Source organism: Danio rerio, chromosome 15 (genome assembly GCF_052040795.2).
Source record: "Danio rerio strain M-AB ecotype USA chromosome 15, GRCz13ab, whole genome shotgun sequence".
Taxonomy (NCBI): domain Eukaryota; kingdom Metazoa; phylum Chordata; class Actinopteri; order Cypriniformes; family Danionidae; genus Danio; species Danio rerio.
The window spans coordinates 35,694,192-35,718,464 of record NC_141035.1 but is presented as its reverse complement, the minus strand read 5'-3'; the positions used below and the strand labels follow the sequence as shown (position 1 = coordinate 35,718,464).

The window sequence follows — 24,273 nt, the reverse complement described above, 5'->3', positions numbered from 1 at the left end:
GAGAATCAAAAACAAATATACAGGCACAACAGAATAAATACCCATTACTGCTGGTCATACATTTAAATTTTATAATGTGAACCAAGACCACACTTTTCAGCTAAACATCCTCTTTAATATTCTACTGCAGAAAAATAATGACCTTCATCTGAGGTTGATTAAATTAACAGTACATTTACATTTTTTATTAAATTATGACTTTATGCGTTAAAGATAACTTATCATGAAGTCATTCATTCTCTCTGAGAAAAGTACTTTTTCCTGAACAAAGGGAAAACACAGTCCAGCCATTCTCATGCTTTAATGCCAAACACAATGCATCGTGAAAAGTTAATAGACATGATATCGCCATTCATAAATAAAGTTTAAAAGGACAGTTCACCCAAAAATGAAAATTCTGCCATCATTTATTGTTATCACCCTTCACTTGTCATAAACCCATTTAATAAAATATACTGTATATATATATATATATATATATATATATATATATATATATATATATATATATATATATATATATATATATATATATATATATTAATATTTTTAAATGTTGGAAACCTGTAACCATTGACTCCTATAATTTTTCTTTTTCGGTAACACTTTATTTTGATGGTCCATTTGGGTATTAATAGACTATCTACTTAATACTGTATATGTTGATATTGCTCTTTCAACAGACATTTAACTGACTATAAGAAAATTTGCAAATACATGTCAACTTACACTAACCCAAACCCCGACCTAACAGTCTACTCATAATCTAATGAGAATTAGTTGACATGTAGATGCAATGTAACAAACAGTCCATCAAAATCAAGTGTGACCATTTTTCCTACTATGGAAGTCAATGTTTACAGGTTTTCAACATTTTTCAAAATATCTTATTTTGTCTTCAACTGAATGAAGAATCTATGGAAGTATTTGAGAGTGAGTAAATAGAGAGTAAATGTTCATCTTTTGGTGAACTTTCCCTTTAAGTCTGATTATGAAGCCATTGTCTGTGCACCACTGCTTGAGTGGAGAATATTGGCTTTAAGTAATATGGATAATAAATAATAAGACATATATATTTGACTCTTACTGCTATGATAGTGGCTCCTGCGGTGGTGTTGTTGGGCTTTAGGCTCATGTTGAAATGTTTCTTAATCTTGCCAGCCACAGACAACTGGTGCTCATTCTCACACAGCCTGTCATCCTGAAACAGAGCAGAAACATAACCGCCATGTGTCAGTCCTAACAGTTTCAGAATAAACTCATAAATGTAAAGATTTAACAAATACAGTGAATCCACAGAATAATCATTTTGAGTTCCTTTGAAATAATGAGTTCCTAAAAGTAACGGCTGTTTAAATTACATTTGTGTGAAGAACGGTTTAAAAATCTAATGAACCTGTTGTGTACTGTAAAAAAAAAAATGATTTGTTAATTTTACTTGAATAAACTGGCTTTTACTTTGAAAAAAAAAAGAGTAAAAATGTTGCCTTACAATTATTAAGTAAATAAAATATGTGCATTATCATAAAAAAATAAGTCAACATAACAGTTGCAAGTTACAATGGGTTTACTCACTTTAAGTAAATTCAAGGTACATTAACTAATCGCTTGTATACAGTGTGGAATGTAAAGTTTCTGTGAATATTGGAGGTTCTTCAGGTTTCTTAGTGATGCCAAAAACAAGATATAAACAGAAGAAGTCTTACATTGACCCAGGGATGGTCCAGCACCTGTAGAGCTGTGTATCTCTGCTCCACCTCTACCTGCAGCATGCCGGTAATAAGAGCCTGTAGAGAGAGAATGTAAGGCAGAAAGAGAGTGAGATTTTATTTTTTTTGTTTTGTTTTTTCTTTCCAGAACTTTCTTTTTGCATACTGGCCTTTGCAGAGTCAGACACATTGTCCCAATACTGAGCAGGGAAGTCCAGCTGTCCCATCTGAATCTGGTCAAAAAGAGCCTCCTGGTCATCTGTGCTCCTTAAAAAAACAGATATACAAATGGTATGTTCATTTTCATGATGAATATTTCATATGCTATTGCTAAAAGAACTGAATGTACAGCAGCATGTGCTCAGAAGCAATATTGAACAGAGCCACTAGAGGGAGTAAGGCATTACAGAGGAAACGGTGTCCTAAAACTTTAGGCCTTAAAAAGTCTTAAATTCACGGAAATATTGTGTTATGTGTGTTAAATAATTTTTTAAGAGCTCATAATTTTCCTCTGCCCAAGTAAAGCTACACAATCAGGCTGGCATCACTACAATCACCAACAATCCTACTTAATAATACCTTCATATATATATTTTTAAGTGTATGTTTAAGTTTTTTTATTGCAAAGAGATGCAATTTACAATAGCTGTGAGAAATATTTTAGGTAAGTGAGAGGTAGTAGACATAATATTTATAAATAGGCATGAAACTTAAGGACTTATTACAGAAGGTTGAATAGAAGTTATAATCAATCAATTTGGACCAAAAGCCAACAAATATTTATATTCAATTATTACTGTAATTGTCTCCACGATACATATACTTTTAACAATGTTAAATTAGTCATTTTTTTTTGTCAAAACTAAAATATGTGGAAAAACGCGTATACAAATAAAGTTTTCTTGCTTTGACACATTAAAGTATGTTGCTAAAAATAGTTACATTTGGCCCAACTGGGCATTAGAAAAAATCATTTGAGTTTAGCCCTGTATAAGGGTGCACTCACACTATGCTATGCAAACCGTGCCCAGGCCCATTTCCTGGATTGTTTTGAGAATTGTGTCTGAATCGGGCTTAGGCACAGTTCAGTTGGCCGGCCCTGACCCGCTAGGAAGAGGTGTGCCTGAGCGTGGTTCACTTGGGCTCAGGTGCGGTGTGCTTGTAGTGTGAATGCAAAGCACGCCTTAGCCTGAAACTAAAGACCAGACGTAACTTTTAAAGGACTGTTTGATATGAATTTATTAATCATTCTTACTGTTCATGAAAGCAAACTGTCGTAGATTATTAAAGACGCAAACACCTCACTGCACGACAGCTGCACCTTTAGCAAACGTCCTAATTTCGGCTGCACGAGGACTTTATGATTGTTTATGAGCGTCAAAAGTGGCTGATCTGTTTGGCGAAATATTTGACGATATTTGAAGATTTTTTGCAGCTTTTAAATATTAAAGTACCTTTTTTCAGTTTTAATATATTTAATAAACAGTTGCTGCTCGGTTATTATTGTGAGCAATTAATAATAATTAGAAAAAGTCATGTGAAAGTAGTCAGCACGACTGTATTCAACATCAATTATAAATGGAAATTATATCTGAAGAATCATGACACTGAAGACTGGTGTCATGTTAAACAAAAATGACTTTTTCAACCTAGGAATTAAACACTAAATTACTATTGTATTAAAAAAGAAAACTGTAATTTTAGTTATTTCAGTTTTTGTGAGCATAAGAGATGTTTTTCCAACATATAAAGTTGTCTAAATTAAATCCATAATAAGCCCATAAAATTGCATGCTTAACTTACAGTAATGTTGCACTTACCCACGAAACGGAGGGAAGCCACAAAGCAGTATATATGTTATAACCCCTGCCGCCCAGATATCAACCTTCAAGCCATACCTGTAATATTGAGCGAAAAACATACAATGATGTCAGATTACAATCCATGGGTATGGCCCATTCACACCAAGAACGATAACTAGAAAGAATCCACTCATAAACATGCTCTGTTTAATCAAAGCACTCTGCAATTATTGTTTTCAGTCACTTTAAGTGCTCAAGCTCTTTAAAGCTGGAAAGATTCTGATTGGCTGTCAATGTTTTAATCAGTCATCAGCCTAAAAAGTAAATCTTAATATTATTAAAACTACATCATTCCTCTGTTATCTTTATGGTAAGAGTTGTAATGTGTGGCTGCCTTACTACTCTGATTTTCATATACTCTCCTGTAAATACTACTATATTTGAATAGCATATGATTTACCCAGTCTCTGCAATGATCTCTGGAGCTACATAGGTTGGGGTGCCACAGATAGTGTAAAGCGGACCGTCCACAATTGTTGCCAAGCCAAAATCCCCCAGTTTCAAAGACTTGCTCCCATCCTGGTGCTCAAAGACCTGTAACACAAATTCAATCTATTCAATCTCTTGCTATTTAGAGTCATAATCATCAAAGATCTTTAGGTTCATGTCTGTATTTTTTTACATAGTTTCAGTCATATGTTTGCATGTACAGTATATGTGTATACTAATTCCTCAACGTATTCAATACAAACATTATAATTATTTAATATAAATCAGAATTGAGTTAATTATAATTAAAATGTAACAATTTAAGTTAAAAGTTCAAATGAGATCGATTTGTTTTAGTTGAAACGGGTTAAAAAAAAGATTCATAATTTCTTTAAAGTCAATTTTCAGTATGAATTAATCTTATCTGTCAAAAGCTTTACACAACTCACAGGATATGTATTGTGTGATAGGAAACAATTGTCTTCATACAAGCTCTTTTGTTTTTCAGACTATTGTTGAAGACACTTAATAATGTTTTAAAGCTTCGTTAAGAAAGTTTATTCAATGTTAAAAACATGGAATCAGCTTCTCCCAAATGTGATTGTCAATCTAAGCTACAGTATATTTGTGAAAGTAACACTTTGATAGTGTGATTTATAGTGAAAGAATTCTGTCTGTATTCCTGCAACACCCACCAGGAGATTCTCAGGTTTGATGTCCCGGTGAACAATGTTAAGGCTGTGTAGATATTTGATAGCGCTGACCAGGTTATACAGCATCCCACTGGCATCCCGCTCCGTGTATTTGTTGGAGGAGGTGATGGCATCAAAGAGATCACCACCCTGTATATGCACACATACATCGATTGCTCTTTCACAGAAACATCTAGATCAATTAAAATGGTCAATCCTATACTCTGTATCTGTTTTCTGCTGTGGTAGATTGTGCTCATCAAGACAGCATTAATCTAATCAAAAGTACCTGCCCAGGTAAATTGAAAATACATAGCTCGGCCTGCATTTTTGCAGAATGTTAATTACATTGCTTTAGGTTCATTCCCTTGCATGTTTCAGATGACAAGTCCACTAGAGGGCGCTGGCAATATTTTTGCAAATCTAAAAAAGTTTTAGTGTACATATCAGATACATGTCTTTGTACGAGATGCGGCAGGGCTTGTCGTACAAATTAGACTTAAACCCTTTCCAAAACCCAACCAATAGTGTTTTGAAAAGCAAACATTAGAGAGAACATGCACTGTGCCCACATAATTTTACCTTGATTTTACATTGATTTAATTTCATTTTTTGGAACTGAACCAGAGCACTCTGCCCGAGCACTAAGCTACTGAGCAAACCGACCACACCAAAAAAGTGGATGAAAAGTCTCCAAATGGAAGTCCATAAGTGAGGCAAATGTAATGCCAATAAGTTTAATAATATTTATTTGGTTTTGTGCAAAGAACTTCAGAAAAAGAATCAATTATTCATCAATACATAATTGTTGGCATCATACTAGCTTGCATAAACATAAAAACTTAAAGATTTAGCCAGCACCCTCTTGTGGATTTGTCATCTGAAACATGTAACGGAATGTACCCGAAGCAAAGCAATTTTTATTTTTTTTGGCAAAAATGCAGGCTGAGGTACAGTTGAAGTCAGAATTATTGGCCCTCCTTTGATTTTTTTTCTTTTTTAAATATTTTCTAAACAGTGTTTAACAGAGCAAGGGAATTTTCACAGTATGTCTGATAATGTTTTTTTTTCTTCTGGAGAAAGTCTTATTTGTGTTATTTCGGCTAGAATAAAAGTAGTTTTAATTTTTTTTAAAAAACATTTTAACAACAAAATTATTAGCCCCTTTGAGCTATTTTTTTTCAATAATCTACAGAACAAACCATCTTTATACAATGACTTGCCTAATTACCATAACTTGCCTAATTACCCTAGTGAAGTCTCTGAATGTCACTTTAAGCTGTTTAGAAGTGTCTTATTAAATATTATTTACTGTCCTAATGGCAAAGATAAAATAAATCAGTTATTAGAAATAAATTATTAAAACTATTTTGTTTAGAAATGTGTTGAAACAAAATCTTCTCTCCGTTAAACTGAAATTGGGGAAAAAATAAACGGGGACCTAATCTTTTAGACTTCAACTGTGTGTATTTCCGATCGGCAGTTAAACATATGTTGAAAAATATTTTTGCAGATTCACAATAATAAGGACTGAAGCACATATTTTCAATGAGCAAGTCTTGAAAAACCCAGTACCAATATTATAAGATCTCATGACAATTTAAAGTATAAGTCTATTTTAATGCCATTTACAAAGCTTCATTCTTTTGCAGTCCTTAATTCAGTCTTAAACATGGATGAAAATCGAAACAATAGTTAAACATATTTGTCGTTGTACTTTGGCTGGTTTAAGCCTGGTCTTCTGCTCATATCACACTAATGCACTGAATAATGGAAAATGGCACTGTGCTCAATTACTGTAAATCATATCATGCTTGAAATAATCAACCTTGCCATAACCTAACCCTTACAAAACCCATACAGGAATATTTTTGGGGTTTTCATAAATTGAATTATAGGGTCAAAGTAACTACAGTCATGATTGTCTGTATAAAGGTCAACTGTTTCACCTTGACCAACTCCATGACCATGTAGAGCTCACTGTATGTGTCCATTTCTTCAATCAGCAGAACAATATTAGGATGCTTCACTTTCCGAAGAATCGACACCTCATTCTGGATCATGTGTTCCTGTGAGCACAGACAAATACAGATAATCCTGAAATAAAGGTGAATTGAATTGGAAAAAAAAAATATATATATATATATATGTATTCCGTATGTAATATATATGTATGTAACTGCTTGTGCAGGCTATTTGATTTGTTCGTACTCTGTCTCTGTCCACAAAGGATTTTGTGGGCGCGCGCCGGTTTGACTCCAGCTGTAACCGCCACGTGGCTGAGACATCGCTTCAGCTATGAGTCCATTCAGTATGATTTAACCTATCCCAGCTTCTGTTACTACATGTGCAAGTGTATCAATGATAAAGACTTTTTGAATCTTATTTTTTGTTCCAGACGAACTTGAATATCCTATCTTTGACTGGACGGTTCTCACCGTAGTGCAGAAATAAGGGACTGTCCTGGTAAAATTGGGACATCTGATCACCTGACTAAAACAGGGCTAATTAATATTCTAATTGGGCTACAGCCACTCTGAGTTTCAGTTTAGCACCAATATCACTGTTTTTGAACAGCAGTGAACCGAAAGGAATACTTCATATTATCGACAAGAGAAAGCATAACGCAAAGAGGCGTTTCATAGCGCAAATTAATTCTTCAGCCAATTAAGGGCCCCCTTCTTCCGTGGGCCCTGGGGCTTCAGTCCCACCTAGCCCTTACGTTAATCCGGCCCTGATCATCACAAACCATGAGTAATCATTTTGTTTTGTTTGTATATTATGTTTAGTTTTTTTGACTCTCAAAATATCAACCACTGACATGCATTTTATGAGTTTCCGCTAAAAATATTCTTTATTGTTCTACTGGAAAAGAACCTACATCTTGGGCAGCTTAAGGTTGAAAAAACTGCTAGCAAATTTTACTTTTGGTGTGAAAAATTCTTCAAGCATGATCTCACCTTCCCTCTGCATTTGCTTTTGTTGATGATCTTTAGAGCATACTCTCGGCCGCTGGATCTCTCCACACACTCGCGTACCACGGCAAAGTTCCCGTCACCGATCATCCGTCCCACCTTGTACCTCTCAGCAATGGAAGCAGGAACCTGAGGACAATCCTCCGTCAGCTCAGCTAGAATGAAAGAGATGCACTGTAAAACAAACTCTGGGTTCCACACAATCGATTTGTGCTGGGGCAACACGACGGAATTAAGTTAACTTATTAGTTTTAACAAATTTAAGTGGATTGAACATAAAACAATTACGTTAAGTAAAAAAAACTCAAGAATTATGTCATTTCGGTTCATTTTAAATAAGTAGTTTTTAAACAGCAAACGCAATTTTTTTGTGTGTGAGATGAAATATTCCAATTATAAAACATAAATTATAATTATTTGTCAGAACTCCAGGGTTCCTCACCTTCACTGCCTGGCCCGTCGCCCTCATCCATGGAGCTGCACACTTTGGTGGAGGCCAGAGACAAAGATGAGCCACTGTGCTGAGAGCCCTGTTAGTGAGTTCAACATGAGAGACACACATATTACAGCTTTTAATTGATGGAGTATGTTGATATAAAGTACATGTACACTATCGTCATTATATTTTAAGGCAAGACACTGCAGGTGAATAGGGTAAAAATTAACTAATATTTATCACCATATTTACAAAGTTGGTTAATTACATTAAGAATCGCAAACATTTTTTTTTTGAGTGTGTGTGTGTGTGTGTGTGTGTGTGTGTGTGTGTGTAACCAGTTTTCTAAAACTCTGTTTAAATATGCCAATCTGACATTATTTAAATAATTATGCATAAATAATTATCACAGATATCCTAACTCTAGGATAAAATTCTTGCTTCTCTTCTCTTCTTTTGTTTTTCTTTTTTTTTGTCAAATCAGAGCCTAATGTTTTTACTGAGGAGACAGCATGTCAAATAAAATGCTGTAAATATTGTGGTAAAATACTGTTTGTATGGACAAATCCCTCTGTCAAAACCTATAGAATATAGATATGAATATGAAGTTTAGTGTATGTGAGTGTTGCTGAAGTGAAGATTTATGACTTTAGAAATATTTGTTAAATATTGAAACTTCTATAAAAGACACCCTTAAATATGTTTTTTGAAATTTATTTTCTTTTTCATTAGATTTAGAAAGTAACACTTTATGAAAAGCCTAAAATCACAAAACGGCCAGGACAGTAGTGTTTTTGACTGCAGAGACTTGATTTTTAACAAATGATTATATAAGTTCCTATGTTCAATGTAGTCTGTATCAAGAGCTTCATGTTAAAATGAGCAGAGGTATTACAGAGGAAACAAAAGGTCAGTTTCTATGGAAACAGATTTAGTTCAGTAAGAATATTTTGGACTGGAGCAGAGCAGGTGAGGTGAAACTGAGATCTTTCGTTCACTGACACCATCACTTATTTATTTCAACACAAGATCAAGTGGGAAAGAATACATATTTTACCAGACCAGTTGTGTATATCAAATTAAAAAGGCTTTTTTGACATTTGTTGAATAATTTATTGAATAATTTTGCATTGGATCTTTTTTCTTATTTAATATCCTTAAAGTATGTTTACAAAAGCTGCATTTATTTAATCCAAACTACACCGTAAAAATGCAGCATTCCACACAATCCCTTCATGTCATCCCAATGCAAATCGGAGTTAACTTAATGGTTTTAACAATTTTAAGTTGATTGAACATAAAACAATTAAGCTGTCCCAAAAAAACTCAAGAGTTGTGTTGTTTCAGCTCATTTTAAATAAGTAGTTTAAATAAGGAGCTGAAATATTTGAGTGTAGTTATATTGCTTAATTGTAAAATAAAAGTTTTACATTTTAAAATGCATTTCTATGGAATTTATTCCTGTCATTAAAAAACGGAATATTCAGTTAAAAGCAAAGCTTGTATAAATAGAACATAATATGACATAAAAATGACAGATGTCTATTGACTATTATTAAATTTAGAATATAAAACTGCTGTATTTATTAGCATGCATTAAATTTGTTTTTAAACATCTATCATTGTGTGAACACAACATCCAAGTGCACTTGTAACATGCAAGCACATACACAATAGAGTTAGCAGAGCAGACAATCATGGTAATGTTGTAGAAGCATATAGGATTTTAAGTCTATCACTGAGTGTCACTGTCTATCACTGAGCTAGTGAAGCAACACACAGCAGGTCAAGAAGCTCGTCTGATGTTGCTAGGAAACATTTCGGATGAACATGCAATTATTCAGTAGGATGTGTTCATGTGTGTTTGAGCATTGCATTCACAAATTAAAGCACCTAAAATACAATTATGACCCATCAGAAGGATGAAAGTCTTTGATTTGGTTTGCTTGATGCAGTGAAAATTAAACATTTGAAGTCAAAATTATTAGCTCCGGTGAATTTCTTTTTAAAATATTTTCCAAATGATGTTTACTGAGCATTACTATTTTTCCACAGTATATCCTAAAAATTCACAAGAAAGTCTTGTTTCTTTTAGTCTGGCTATAATTAAAGCAGTTTTTATTTTTTTAAACCATTTTAAGGTCGATATTATTAGCCCTCCTAAACAATATATATATATATATATATATATATATATATATATATATATATATATATATATATATATATATATATATTTTTTTTTTTTTTGTTTTTTTTTTTTTTGACTGTCTACAGAACAAACCACTGTTATACAATGATAATCTAATTACCCTAACTTGCCTAGTTAACATAGTTAAGCCTTTAAACTGTACTTTAAGCTGAATACTAGTATCTTGAAAAATATCTAGTCAAACATTATGTACTGTCATCATATCAAAGATGAAAGAAATCAATTCTGACTTCAACTGTATAAACAAGCTAAAATAAAAAAAAGTCAACAACACTTAGTCTAACCGCGTGTTGTTTTTTAAGGCTTTACAGAATATGCAGAAGATGTGAATGTCTCTCACCCTTCTTCTTCTCAGACTGGCTGGACTGGTTGGAGATGGACTGGGAGATTTTCCTGAGCGTGGCGTGGACAGCTGACTGCCTGCTGTTCCATTAGCTGAAACACACAAGAGCACAACTCACAGCTACTTCACATCCGCTGGACGACAAGTTGGTAAATGTCAAAGATTTTACTGAGAGTGCTCTAGTCATATTTCAAGCCAAAAATGACGCATCAAGAAATTGAGATATTTTTATATTAAATTTACACTGAATTGCACTTTTCGCCCAGGAAATTATAAACACGTACAGTATTCTCTGAAAGCTGCTTCTCAAAGCATTTTACACAAATACAAGCAATGTAGGAATAAAGAAATCAATAATACAAACTGAATAATAGAAGACAATGCAGATAGAAATGACTACAATTAGAAAACAAAAAGTACAAAAATATATTAAAATTAAAATTAATATCTATTTATCTATCTATCTATCTATCTATCTATCTATCGATCTATCTATCTATCTATCTATCTATCTATCTATCTATCTATCTATCTATCTATCTATCTATCTATCTATCTATCTATCTATCTCTATACACACACACACACACACACACACAAACATTTTTATATATACATATACAGCCTTAAAAGCTGCATCTCAAGGCATTTTCTTCTCTTTAAATTAATTATAAGAACATAAGGTATTAAACATATACATGTACATATACATATGTATCAATGCAAACTGAATGATCCAAATAGAAATTAATCATTATTAATACCATAGGGAAATAAACACTGCAAATAATTATTATGCAACTGTTTTTTTTTTTTTAAATAAATGAATAACATACACGTATACAATTTATTTTAAATAATTAAATAATTTTAAACAAATATGCAACATATTTGATATAATTTATTACCTAATTAAAATCATATTTATTTAAATAACAAATAATAATAATAATAATAATAATATTTTTTTGCAAACATTTATTTTTAGATTACTGATAAAAAAATCAGACAGACAGCCTATCACATTTCCCCACATCTGCATAAAAAGTAATCCTTTAATCAACAATATGAAAATAAAAATTACATGAACATATGTATCAGTGCCAACCAAATGATCCAATTAATAATCATTATTAATACATTAGGAAACAAACTCTGCAAATAATTATTATGCAACAGTTTTTTTTTTAATAAAAGAAAAACATATGAATTTTATGTTCTATATTAAATTAATAATACCTAATTAAAATCAGATTTATTTAAATAATAATAATAATTATTATTATTATTATTTGCAAACATTTATTTATAGGTTATACAAAGACAGATAAACAGATTTTCACATTTCTTCTTATCTGCCTAAACATTAACCCTTTAATCAATAGTGTAAAATAAACATTACATATACAGTTAAAGTCAGAATTATTAGCCCCACACTGATTTTTTTTTTCTTTTTAAATATTTCCCAAATGATGTTTAACAGAGCAAGGAAACTTTCACAGTATGTCTGATAATATTATTTCTTCTGGAGAAAGTCTTGTTTTATTTCGGCTACAATACGTTTTACATTTTTTAAACACCATTTTAAGGTCAATATTATTAGCCCCTTTAAGTTTTTTTTGTTGTTTTGATAGTCTACAGAACAAACCATCGTTATACAGTACAATAACTTGCCTAATTACCCTAGCCTGCCTAGTTAACCTAATTAACCTAGTTAAGCCTTTAAATGTCACATTAAGCTGTTTAGAAGTGTCTTGAAAAATATCTAGTACAATATTATTTACTGTCATCATGGCAAAGATAAAATAAATCAGTTATTAGAAATGAGTATTAAAACTATTATGATTAGAAAAATCTTCTCTCCATTAAACAGAAATTAAGGGAAAACAACAGTGGGTTAATCATTCATGGGGAATTCTGACTTCAACTGTATGTATCAATGCAAACTGAATGATCCAAATAGAAATCAATTATTATTAATACATTAGGGAAACAAACACTGCAAATAATTACTATGCAAAAGTTTTTATTTTGTTTTTTTAAATAAATGAATAACATACAGGTATACAATATATTTTAAATAATAATTTAATAATAACATACACATATACAATTAATTTTAAATAATAATTTTAATAATAATAATAATATAACAATTTGCAAACATTTATTGTGAGATTGTACAGAGATAGATGATCACATTTTTCCACATCTGCATAATTATTAACCCTTCAATTAACAATGTGAAAAGGAAAAACTGCATGTACATGTGTATCCGTGCCAACCGAATGATCCAAATAGAAATCATATATTAAAAGTACATTAGGAAACAAACACTGCAAATAATTATTATGAAACTTTTTTTTTATAAAAGAATAAAATATACAATTTTTTTAATCTAATAATTTTATACCTAATTAAAATCTTATTTATTAAAATAACAAGTAATATTTTTTTTGTTTATTTTTAATATATTTATTGTAAGATTATATAGAGATAGACAGATCAAATTTCTCCGCATCTGCAAAAATATTAAACAACAATTTGAGAAATAAAAATAATAATTCTTCAACACAAGCTAGAAAAACACTCTCATCATTAGCAATTTGCAGCACAAGCGCGGTTTCTCCTACCTGCGAAAGCATGCAGCAGACCGCCTGAGCAGAGTGCAATTCCTCCTGCGCTCATAGTGTCTAGTGTGAAGCTGCTGGGGTATGAATGAGTGTGGGAGAGCAGCAGACGATGTATGAAGTGTGTTTCTGCGCACACCTGACGTCATTACTGACACACAGGGAGGAGTCTCACTCATAAACATGCCATACCATAGATGCAGCAGCGTCTGTGTGGGTGACTGTAAAAAAATCTCTCAGCAAAACACCGAGCGAAGATGTTTCTGTACGGTAAAAGTGCTGCCGAGTGGATAACATGGAGCTTTCTGAAGCATCTCGAGCACAAATAAAGCTCTCTGAAGCTTTGATTATGCTGTGATTCAGAGATCCGGCCACTCATATGATTGCTTTCAGAATGCATTAGGTAATATCAGGCTCAGATATCGATGTCGTTCTGTGTTTGTGATCCTGAATATCAAGCTCCCTTGCCATCTGTCGATTTACGCTGTAACAGCCTGACATAATTCGACATGTGGCGAGTGAGAATGCATCATCCTGTTATTTTGGGGATGGAAAACAGATTTTTTAGGACTTTATCAGATCAGCAGTTAATTATGTGTGTGATTATCGGACGACAAACTCGGGTGAGTAAATGCGACTGGTGTGTGGAAAACATGAATCAGAGGCAAAGAACGATGCTGTCAAACTGGACTGGGTTTTACATACTTGCATAGTTTCTATGTTTCTGTGCCCACTCTGAATCTGTGCCCGCAGAAATACACAGGAAACAGATTTACACAGATTTTTAAGCCCATCAATCCATCTATTTATTGTGTAGCTAAATGTGTGTAAAATATACACTTATTTAAATGAAATCACTTATATTTATTTAAATATCGGTGATTTCCAGAGATGGGTTGCAGCTGGAAGGGAATCCGCTGCATAAAACATATGTTGCCGCTAGGGCGACCCCAGATTAATAAAGGGAATAAGCCGAAAAGAAAATGAATGAATGAATGAATAAATATTGATGACACGGTGGCTCAGTGGTTAGCAATGTCGCCTCACAGAAAGAAGGTTGCTGGTTCGAGTCCCAGCTGTGTCAGTTGGCATTTCTGTGTGGAGTTAGCATGTTCTCCCCGTTTTGGTGGGAGTTTCCTCTGGGTGCTCTGGTTTTCCTCACAGTCCAAAGTCATGCACTATAGGTAAATTGAATAAACTAAATTGGCTATAGTGTATGGGCTTTATTTTGATGGTCCATGCGCAAAGCGCAAAACGGAGGCGCAAACACTTTCAAGGCATGTCAGAATGCATTTTTGCTTATTTAAGGACGGGAAAATCCGCTTTGCGCCGTGGCGCATGGTCTAAAAGGGTTGAGTTTATTTTCTTAATGAGTTATATGTGTTTTTGAGAATAAACCAATCAGAGTCTCATCTCCCATTCCCTTTAAGAGCGTTGCGCATTTGCTATTTACATGACGTAAAGTAAGTGTAAGTGGAAATCTGAGCATTTCACAAGCAAACAGTAAACAGTTAACAGTTTTTTTAACAGAAAGCAGTTAGAGCATCTACCAAGAATGAGAGATTATTATAAAGTAATAATAAACGTATTTTTATTATACTCAATATGGAAAAAGATGGAACCATTTTGAAAGATGTAAAAAACACACAGTGACTGCTATAGTTTTGAGGAAAAAGGACACCAGTCAAACTAACACATTTATTTATTTATTTTTATTTATTTTTATTTTTTTTATTTTGAGTGTAATGTTGAGAACTTTTTAAATAGAATTTCTTTTTGATAAAAAATTTTAATAGAAAAAATATATTTTATTGCTAATAATGCAAAGAAATGCATTGTATAATAATGGATAAATGGATAATAATGCAAATAGATTCAAATGTGTTTATCCAATAAACAAATAGATAAACATACTGTGCTACGTAGAATTAAAAGAAATGAGCCAGTTACTGAGGAAATATAGCTACTATTTAAAGTAAACTGAATTTAAATGAATTGTGTGTAATCTGCCTTTTTAAGCATGAAGCCTCTGTCTATTACAACTTGCTCCGCAGGTGGAGTAAATCGTAACATTTTTCTTCCTGGCACTTTTGGCAATACTGCACAGAAGGTCAATAGGTCCGGTGATCATAATTTCAATGCTCATTTGTAGAAGAGGCTTGTGTGTTGCTGGTAAAAAAAAAATATATATATAGTTTGTCTAACCCCATTACTTTGTTCATTATTTGACCAAAACTAAAAAGTGTTACTTTGTGCCTCGCTCTCCCCTAATGGTGTATCAAAGCCACATTTTCTGAAATCACATGACCTTGCTAATATGATCTCCGAACCAATGATCCGAAACAAAAAATTGCAAAGTTTTTTTTTACCTCAAGCGAATTTTCAGCTCAAGTTGAATTATTGAGTGTCAATATAAAAATATGTGTTTGTTTGTGTTTATCGCCGTGCCAGCTGCTTTGGCCATTTTCATGGCGAGAAAATGCATACTGGAGACAGATTATATTGAAGTTTTACAATTTTCTTACTTTCTTCTTTTTTTTATCTTCGGCTTAGTCCCTTATTTATCAGGGGTGACCACAATGGAATGAACCACCAACTATTCCAGCATATATTTTACACAGCGGATGCCCTTCCAGCAACAACCCAGTACTGCAAAACATACACTCTCATATTCACACACATACACTCACTACGGCTAATTTACTTCATCCAATTCACATAAAGTGCATGTCTTTAGACTGTGGGGGAAAACCGGAGCACCAGGAGGAAACCCTTGCCAACACAGGGAGAACATGCAAAATCCACACAGAATGTCTCCTGGCCCGGACTCGAACCAGCAACCTTCTTGCTGTAAGGCAACAGTGCTAACCAGTCAATCTATTTTTGCTAAAAACTCTAAAACTGTATTTTGATTAACACTGTTAAAAAATGGCTTCAAATGAACGAACAGAATAAAATAAGTTCTAATATGTCGATATGAAGCAAAATATTCAATATACAATTAAAGTCAGAATTATTAGCCCCTCTTTGAATTTTTTTATATTTTAAATATTTTCCAAATGATGTTTAACAGAGCAAGGTAATTTTCACAGCATGTCTGATAATATTTTTTTTCTGGAGAAAGTCTTATTTGTTTTATTTCGGCATGAATAAAAGCAGTTTTTATTATATACAGTAGAAGCCCTTTTAAGGTCAATATTATTAGCCCCTTTAAGCTATATATATATATATATATATATATATATATATATATATATATATATATATATATATATATATATATATATATATATATTTGATAGTCTACAAACCATCATTATACAATAAGTTGCCTAATTACCCTGACTTGCCTAGTTAACCTAATTGACCTAGTAAAGCCTTTAAATGTCATTTCAAGCTGTATAGAAGTGTCTTGAAAAATATATATTCAAATATCAGTACTGTCATCCTGGCAAAGATAAAATTTAGTTATTATAGATGAGTTATTAAAACTATTATGTTTAGAAATGTGTTGAAAAAAACCTGCTCTCTGTTAAACAGAAATTGGGGTAAAAAATAAACAGGGGGGCTTATAATTCAGGGGACTTCAACTGTACATCTTGTGGAAGCTAAGCCATTGAGTTCTAAAGGTAAATCCGAGTCCTAATAAAATGGCTGGTTAGAGAATATGCAATATAACAACAGATTTTATATGATGCATTCATGTTCACATAAAGGCCAGTTCACATCCCATACCATCAAAACAAATTCAACTACACTTGCAAAAAGCATGAATTCAAAGCATTAGGTTTATTAAACTTTCATCAAAGAAGCCTTCCCTTTAATAACCTTAACATTATAAAATGCACCATACACATGTTACAAAACCACGATGAACACCTCTTTATTGTTTACTAACTTTGTTTCATTATACCAAAGCCAAGTGCTCTTTGAATCAATTGAATCAATTGATAAAAACAATTACATTAGATTTGTTTGTCCAGACTGCATGTCAGATTTCCTCCCTTTATACATATCAATCTCACTTTCACCTTTCTGGTAAAGGCAAATAGACCTGTTCTCCCAAAACAGCATTAATGGTATGCCTCATAAACAATTTGGCCCAATCAGCCAGTTTATGCTCACCTATTTCTGTGGCAACCATTGCAAATAATGAGGTTGATTCTCAGTATGGGCTCATTACAAAACAGCACGTGCAGCGAACCGGATCTGAGGACTCATTTTGTACCAGGGCGGAATACAAAATCTGAGGAACGAGCTTGAACTGATGCACAATAATTGTTCTGTTTTTGTTGTTGTTTCTATACAGCTTGCAAAAGCCTCAGCGGATAAATATACCTGGTGTTCGTCTGGAACATCAGGCACAAGGAAGTGATGATTCATGGTCTATTCCAGGACAAATAATGAAACCTCAATCAATCGGATGTTCATGACAGCTTTCAGTTAGGGCTAGATACATACAATACAAGAAGATTTGAGGAGACACAGACTAGTGGACAAATGAGTAAGCAAATGCATCAAAAAATAGGCTGCCCAAGAACTACATGTACACAAAAACACTGATGTCAGAATTCAGACATGAATAATAAAGCAAAATGCAACAAAAGATTGCATAATGTAATAGAACAAAAGATAACATGAAAGAATGGAGAGTAAAAAAGAATAGAACGGCATAAACCAGGGGTGCCCAAACTTTTTCTTATGAAGGGCCAAAAACTTGATTAAGGATGGTGGGCCAAACTATTTACATTAAAGTTGCCATTGGTGATTTCCTAATTTATTTAATATTTTAAAGTAACTAGAAAGCATTGCTTTATATTAACTAATACAGTACATATTTAAAATTTTTATAATGAAACAATCCCATTTATAACAGAATGGAGTTACGCTAGTCAAGCTGCAGCTGTTTTTTTGCCTTGATTTGCTCTTCAATGTCTTCTGCATTGTCCTTTCTCCATTGAATGACAGTGTTTATATTTTTTAAAGATCAGATTCATTTACAGCATTTAGTGCAGTTTATTTATAAGCCAATTTTGAGAGGATCACATGCCTATGATTGTTGCAGCCGTCCCCGCATTATTTAATTTATGATTCACCGATCAGACGATTCCTAAGCCACTGTAAAAACGTTCGGATCATTTTATTGACTCGAATCTGAGTCTCGTTCATCAAGATGAACAAATCTTTTTTCTAGTCATTTCGTTCAGCTGGTTCAATTTGGCAAAATATTCTAAAAATTTTACGAATTGAACGACTCAAAAGACCGTTACCACCTGCACAAATGTGCTCATGCGCGGATGAGAGCATGAGAGCACTCGTAGTTCCAGAGTCATATTGAAGATTTGTTCAAAATGAACGAATCATTCATGAATGACCCATCACTAGTAAATACCCCAAGTTCCATATAACAGCCATCTTTGTTTTGAAGAATCACCCCTTTCACCCCTAACTCACAGTAATAACATCACTGGTTCTAGTCCTTACCAAGCCAGCTGACATTTCTGTGCGGAGTTTACACATATTCCCCGTGCTCACGTGGGTTTCCCCCCGGGTTCCCCGGTTTCTTCACACTGTCCAAAAACATGCAACTTAAGATAATTGACTAATCTAAATCAGCACCATGGACATGATCCTAGTAAGTAGTCATCTCTTAAGAGCAATCACTATCTGTTCATTAGCTACTACAGCAGAGGAGTTCTCGAGATCTACCTGAGCTCAAACATGCCTCGCAATTGGGAGGGAGCCACGGGCTCAAGGATCTTATGAGCTCAGGGTTCTCTCTCGAGACAGCATGCCAAACAAGCTTGATAATCAATCATCAGCTGAGTGTGACCTCTTGAAATTAAAACATATATTCTCAGTTTGCTTTTTTTTTTAATTCAGGTATAAAACAAACAAAGTTAAGTTAAGTTAGAAATTACTGTTAAAGGCATTCGCCCCAACCCCATCATTCTTGTGTGGGATGGTGGGCAAAATAAAAGGCCCGCTGGCCCTAGTTTGGACATCTCTGGCATAACAATGGCAATAAAAGAAGGGAGCGTATGAAAACAGAACAAAATACATAACATAGAAGAGAATAAAATGGAATAAAAAAGAACAGAATGAAGTAGTGGAGCACATCGACATAACATAATGGGAATAAAATGGAATTTAGTAGAGTAAAGCACAAGATAAAACAAAACAGAGTAAATAAAATAAAACAGAAGATAGAATATAAAAAATGACACCGTAGCATAAACAGAATAAAATGGGACAGAATGAAAGTAAAAAAAAAACAGCAATGAATCAAATGAATGAGAGAACTAAAAACAGAAAGAAACTAAAACTGACTTGTTTTTCTATTGGAGAAATCCACTGTGATTTTGTATTCTGCTTGATGGGAGCAGATGAAATCAGTGGTGTGCGGGGAGAGTTCACTGGCCCAGTAATCCAAACCTCCAGAAGGATGTTTAATTACATTTTAATTATTCACTGAAGTTTTCCATTACCAAAAACGTCCTGAAAAGCTCCAGCAAATCAGCCAATCAGCCTTACATCAACCCAAAGCCAAGCCACTGACTTGAACATTAAAGCAGCCCATTAAATGAAAATGTTAATTGATGCAGGAGCTCATTAGAGACGGAGAGGCTGTGAGAACATGACAAGTGTCAGCTGATTAAATTGCCTAATGTTACTCCTCGAGTCATCTTTTGAGTGATTTGGAGGTAATTAAAGCTATAAACTAGTGCTCATCCTTATTTGCGATTTACAACCTGGAATATTGAGACTGCAGTGAATCAACTAACAAGCTCCCGGTTTAGATTCAGTGAGTCACTTCTGCAAACACAAGTGTCAGCCTACTACACCTAACCTACAATTTACTTCTACAGGAATCACATACATTTATACCCATGATGGGACAATTAAAGAAATCCTATTATGCCATAGTTACAAGATATGATATAAAGTGGAGTATTTAAAATTAGAGAACAATAAATCCTTATATATCGTATCTTAAGTTCTTTTAAAATGAACATTTCCTCATCATTTGCACTCTCGCACTCAAGTGGTTCTAATATTTAATGATTTTTTTCCTCCTACTCAACACAAAAGAAGATATGTGGTCATGTCACAAAAGAAGATAAGTGGTCATGTCTATATAGCAATAAAAAATACTATGAAAATCAATGGTGTTTTTTTGAGTGCATTTTTCAGTATATCTCCATTTGTGTTTAACAGAAGAAAGAAACTCAAACAGCACTGGAACAAGTAGAGGATGAGTAAATGATGGCAGAATGTTCATATTTGAGTGGACTATGCCTTTATACCGTTACATACAATATATTCTGAGGCACAGATTTTTTTTTTTTTAAATATCGAAAGGTTGAGGGCTTTTTATTTGCATGTTGTTTTTTATGTAACTATTTGAATCTTCTATAGATTAAGAATAACAGTGGTGGAAAGAGTACTGAAATATCATACTCAAGTAAAAGTACTATTACTTGTCAAAAAATGTGGGATTAAAAGTATCTGTTGTAAACATTAAAAAGTACTCAAGAGTAGTGAGTAGTGAGTATTACACTGTAAAATGTTGATGCTTTTACAGGCAGTTTGTGCAGGGATGTGTAAACGTAACATTCTGTAACGTATTTAGTGATCTTCCTATATTCGTTCGTTCTGTCCAACCTTCCTTCTATTGTTTGTTTGTTCTGTTTTTTCTTCATTCATTCGTTTGTTCATTCCTTTCTTCATTCATTTGTTCCTTCGTTCCTCCCTTCATTCGTTTGCTCATTCATACATTCGTTCATACTTTTGTTTTTTCTGTCCTTCTTTCATTCATTCATTTATTCATTCATTCATTCTTTTTTCGTTCTATCCTTTCTCAGTTTGTTCAGTCCTTTCTTGAATCCTTCCATTATTCATTTGGTCCTTTGTTCTTTAGTTCAGTCCTTTTTTCGTTCGGTCCTTCCTTCCATTCCTTGTTCGGTCCTTCCTTCACTCGGCCCTTCTTCCATTCTTCATTCGTTCCATTTAGTGATTTCAGTCATCATACAGTCAACATCCTTCATTTTCTCATCAGTGACACGCAGTCTATAAAAAGTCTCTGGGTCATTGCATGTAAAGATTTTGAACATCTTCTTGGACATTTTTAATGAGTCCAAATGGTTTGCTGAATTTGTAAAGTGCCCATGTCTTAGGGTTGTTCAGTATGATGCGATTTAAATTCTTTGTGCGATTTGATTGGACAGGAATCACAGAACTGATTTATTTTGGACTTGATTGTCATGACTTGAGACTTGAATTAAATTACTCAAAATAACTTTTTTTTTTTAAATAAATAACCGTTTGTTATACATTATGCATTACATACAAAACCAAAAGATATATATATGTAAATATAAATTGCTAAAGAAATTGCAAACGTAAAAAAAAAAAAAAAAATTGAGAAAAATTTGATTGACTTGAAAGTGACTTGCTAGACCAAGCTACGACTTGACTTGAGATAAGCAGTGACTTGACTTGAGTCTGACAAAAAATTTACTTGCCTTGCTTGAAGGTTGTGACTCGAGACTTGCTTGTGACTTATATATATATATTATACATATGTGAGTTACTCCCACCTCTGTCAAGCGACCCCTCTCCAGGGGCAGACTGGCCATCTGGCAGACCGGGCCTTTTCCCGCTGGGCCGACGCACTTTTTGGGCCGCATCAGCAGGCAGTTTTTGTTATGTTTATTGTTTAATTTAGGATGAGTGTGTGTGTGGGAATGAGTGTGTATGGGTGATTTCCGATACAGGGTTGTGGCTGGAAGGGCATCTGCTGCATCAAACATGCTGGAATAGTTGGCAGTTCATTCCGCTGTGGCAACCCCTGATAAATAAGGGACTAAGGCGAAGGGAAATAAATGAATGATAGTGTATTTTTTAGAACTTAACAAAAATCTTTATGGACAGTATACATAAATTAAATTGAGATTTATGTCTGTATTTATTTAATATATATGACTTTTGTGTTTTATAAAAAAGGAGTTGATAAACATATTGGACATGCACAGCTAGGAAGCATTTTGATTGAATGTAGTGGGCCGCTCTGGCCAAAAATGCCAAGGCCGATTTTTTGCCCCAGTCCAGCCCTGCCCCTCTCATTGTGGTCTCGACCTCCACTTTAACCAATGATATCGAATATAGAGTATATTGCTAATATACAAATCCCATTTGATTGGTGGTCAATCTTTCCCATTTACTTATTGTTTTACTGATATTTGACAGTAACAGAGTTAACATTTACCCCCATTTTGTGCTTTAGCTCAAGATGCTAACCTCAAACCAAATGCCGGATTTCCAGCCTGATCTCACGAGAAAACATAAGTATAGTTCAGTTGTACGAAATGGTACGATTTTAAAAAGGAGGCGTGGCACCAAACCCCACCCCTAACCCCAACTGTCGTACTAAATCGTACTAAATTGTATGAATTAGATCGTAAAAATTCATACGAATTAGCCACTAAATGAAAAAGTTACAAATTGCCGTGAGATTGTGTTGCGGATTTCATGATATGTTCATAACAAAAAAAACTACTGTTTAATATAAGCCATTCAAGAAATCAAGAAAAGTGCTTATTGATATAGAGAAGAACTGCCTTTGGAGTGGACTTCATAACTGCAGATATTTTCACACACAAAAAATAACATTACACAGTAAAGAAAGCTCAAAATGTTTAAAAACATAACCATCAGTCTGCTCTAAGGACTCATACCTGAGCTGCTGGAACCAGGGGATTTGCTCCTTCTTGATGGTCCACCACTGCGAGGAGAACTGCGGCCCTGCATTGAAGAGATACGGCCGTAGGACTGCGATTTCACCACTCTGCACTCTGAAAAATACAGCAAAAGTGAAACACAACTCAGTCTGTTTTCATCCGTAATACTTTCTCCAGTCTCTGTAAAACAACTTAAGAGTGCCTCAGCTGTGTGGATGACCTGATGTCACCATCGATTAATCTACCACAGCCTCAGTCTGACCCAAACATGCTATCCTGAAGGTCTGATCAGAGGAGGCCTGACAGGCTGAAACATGCAGTCAATACGTCTATCAATATAGTTTAAAATAGCTCATAGTCTGGTCCATGTTTCTGCAGTCTAAATGTCAACGGCAATTCAGCTGTTGTTGTGTTTTTATATTAAGACTCAATAGTAATTAAGTCATGCCATAATAATAAGTACAAATGTCAGTAAATTGTTGTACAATACAAATTGATTTGAGCATAATTGTTGTTTTGTTTACAGCATTTTTAAAAATAGAAAACACATTCTGTGAAGTTTTTAAATGTATGCAAATGACAACAGGGATGCTGACAGATGGAAACAAATGCTAATTAAAGCAATAACAGAAGAGCATATTGTCTAATGTTAAACATATTCAGTAATTGTGCATTGCAAAACGTGTTGATGTCAAAACAGCTTAATTACATTAATGGTGACTAATGCTGAGCAATGATTGATCGCATCCAAAATAAACATTTGTTTTACTTATGTGTGTGCTATGTTATTATGTGTGTGTACTGTATGTACAACCCCAAATCAGAAAGTTGGGACTGTATGGAAAAGGCAAATAATAAAAGAAAGTAGTGATTTCTAAATTTACTTTCACTTGTTTTTCATTGCAGACAACAAACATTATCGAATGTGTTCCTCATAATTTTAATTGTTTGTTTGTTTGTTTTTTCAAAATAAACAATGAAAGTATTCCAATTTTGGTTCTTGCAACACATTTCAAAGAAGTTGGAACAGTAAAGCATGTACCACTTTATAATGTTGCCATTTCTTTTCATAACACTTAAGAGACATTTAGAGACTGAAGACACTATGTGATGAAGTATTTCAGGTGTCATTTTGTCCCATTCTTCCCGCAAACATGGTCAAGAGTACGGGGTTTTCATTGTGGCATTTTGCTCTTCCAAAAACTGCCACACATTCTCTATTGGGCAGTATACTGTATGCATTTT

The 24,273-nt window shown here is 33.7% G+C and overlaps 1 protein-coding gene and 1 long non-coding RNA gene across 3 annotated transcripts in view; one reads left to right on the top strand and one right to left on the bottom strand.

The window, feature by feature from the left end:
* Positions 1 to 23,909, top strand: part of LOC147840666 (uncharacterized) — a 29,124-nt gene extending 5,215 nt beyond the window's left edge. The window contains exons 2-4 of one of the 2 annotated variants that reach the window (XR_015509678.1): positions 1,858 to 2,000; positions 10,671 to 10,807; positions 23,017 to 23,909. This is a non-coding gene — a long non-coding RNA (uncharacterized LOC147840666). The remainder of the gene's footprint in view (positions 1 to 1,857; positions 2,001 to 10,670; positions 10,808 to 23,016) is intronic. The other variant, XR_015509679.1, reaches the window with a different exon arrangement.
* dclk1b (doublecortin-like kinase 1b) lies at positions 5,688 to 13,378 on the bottom strand. The gene is given in 5 exon segments (NM_001127474.1): positions 5,688 to 6,761; positions 7,653 to 7,822; positions 8,110 to 8,197; positions 10,656 to 10,750; positions 13,292 to 13,378. Coding segments are annotated over 5 exon segments (585 nt in total). The 5' UTR covers positions 13,347 to 13,378; the 3' UTR covers positions 5,688 to 6,584.
* Positions 23,910 to 24,273: the final 364 nt, after the last annotated feature.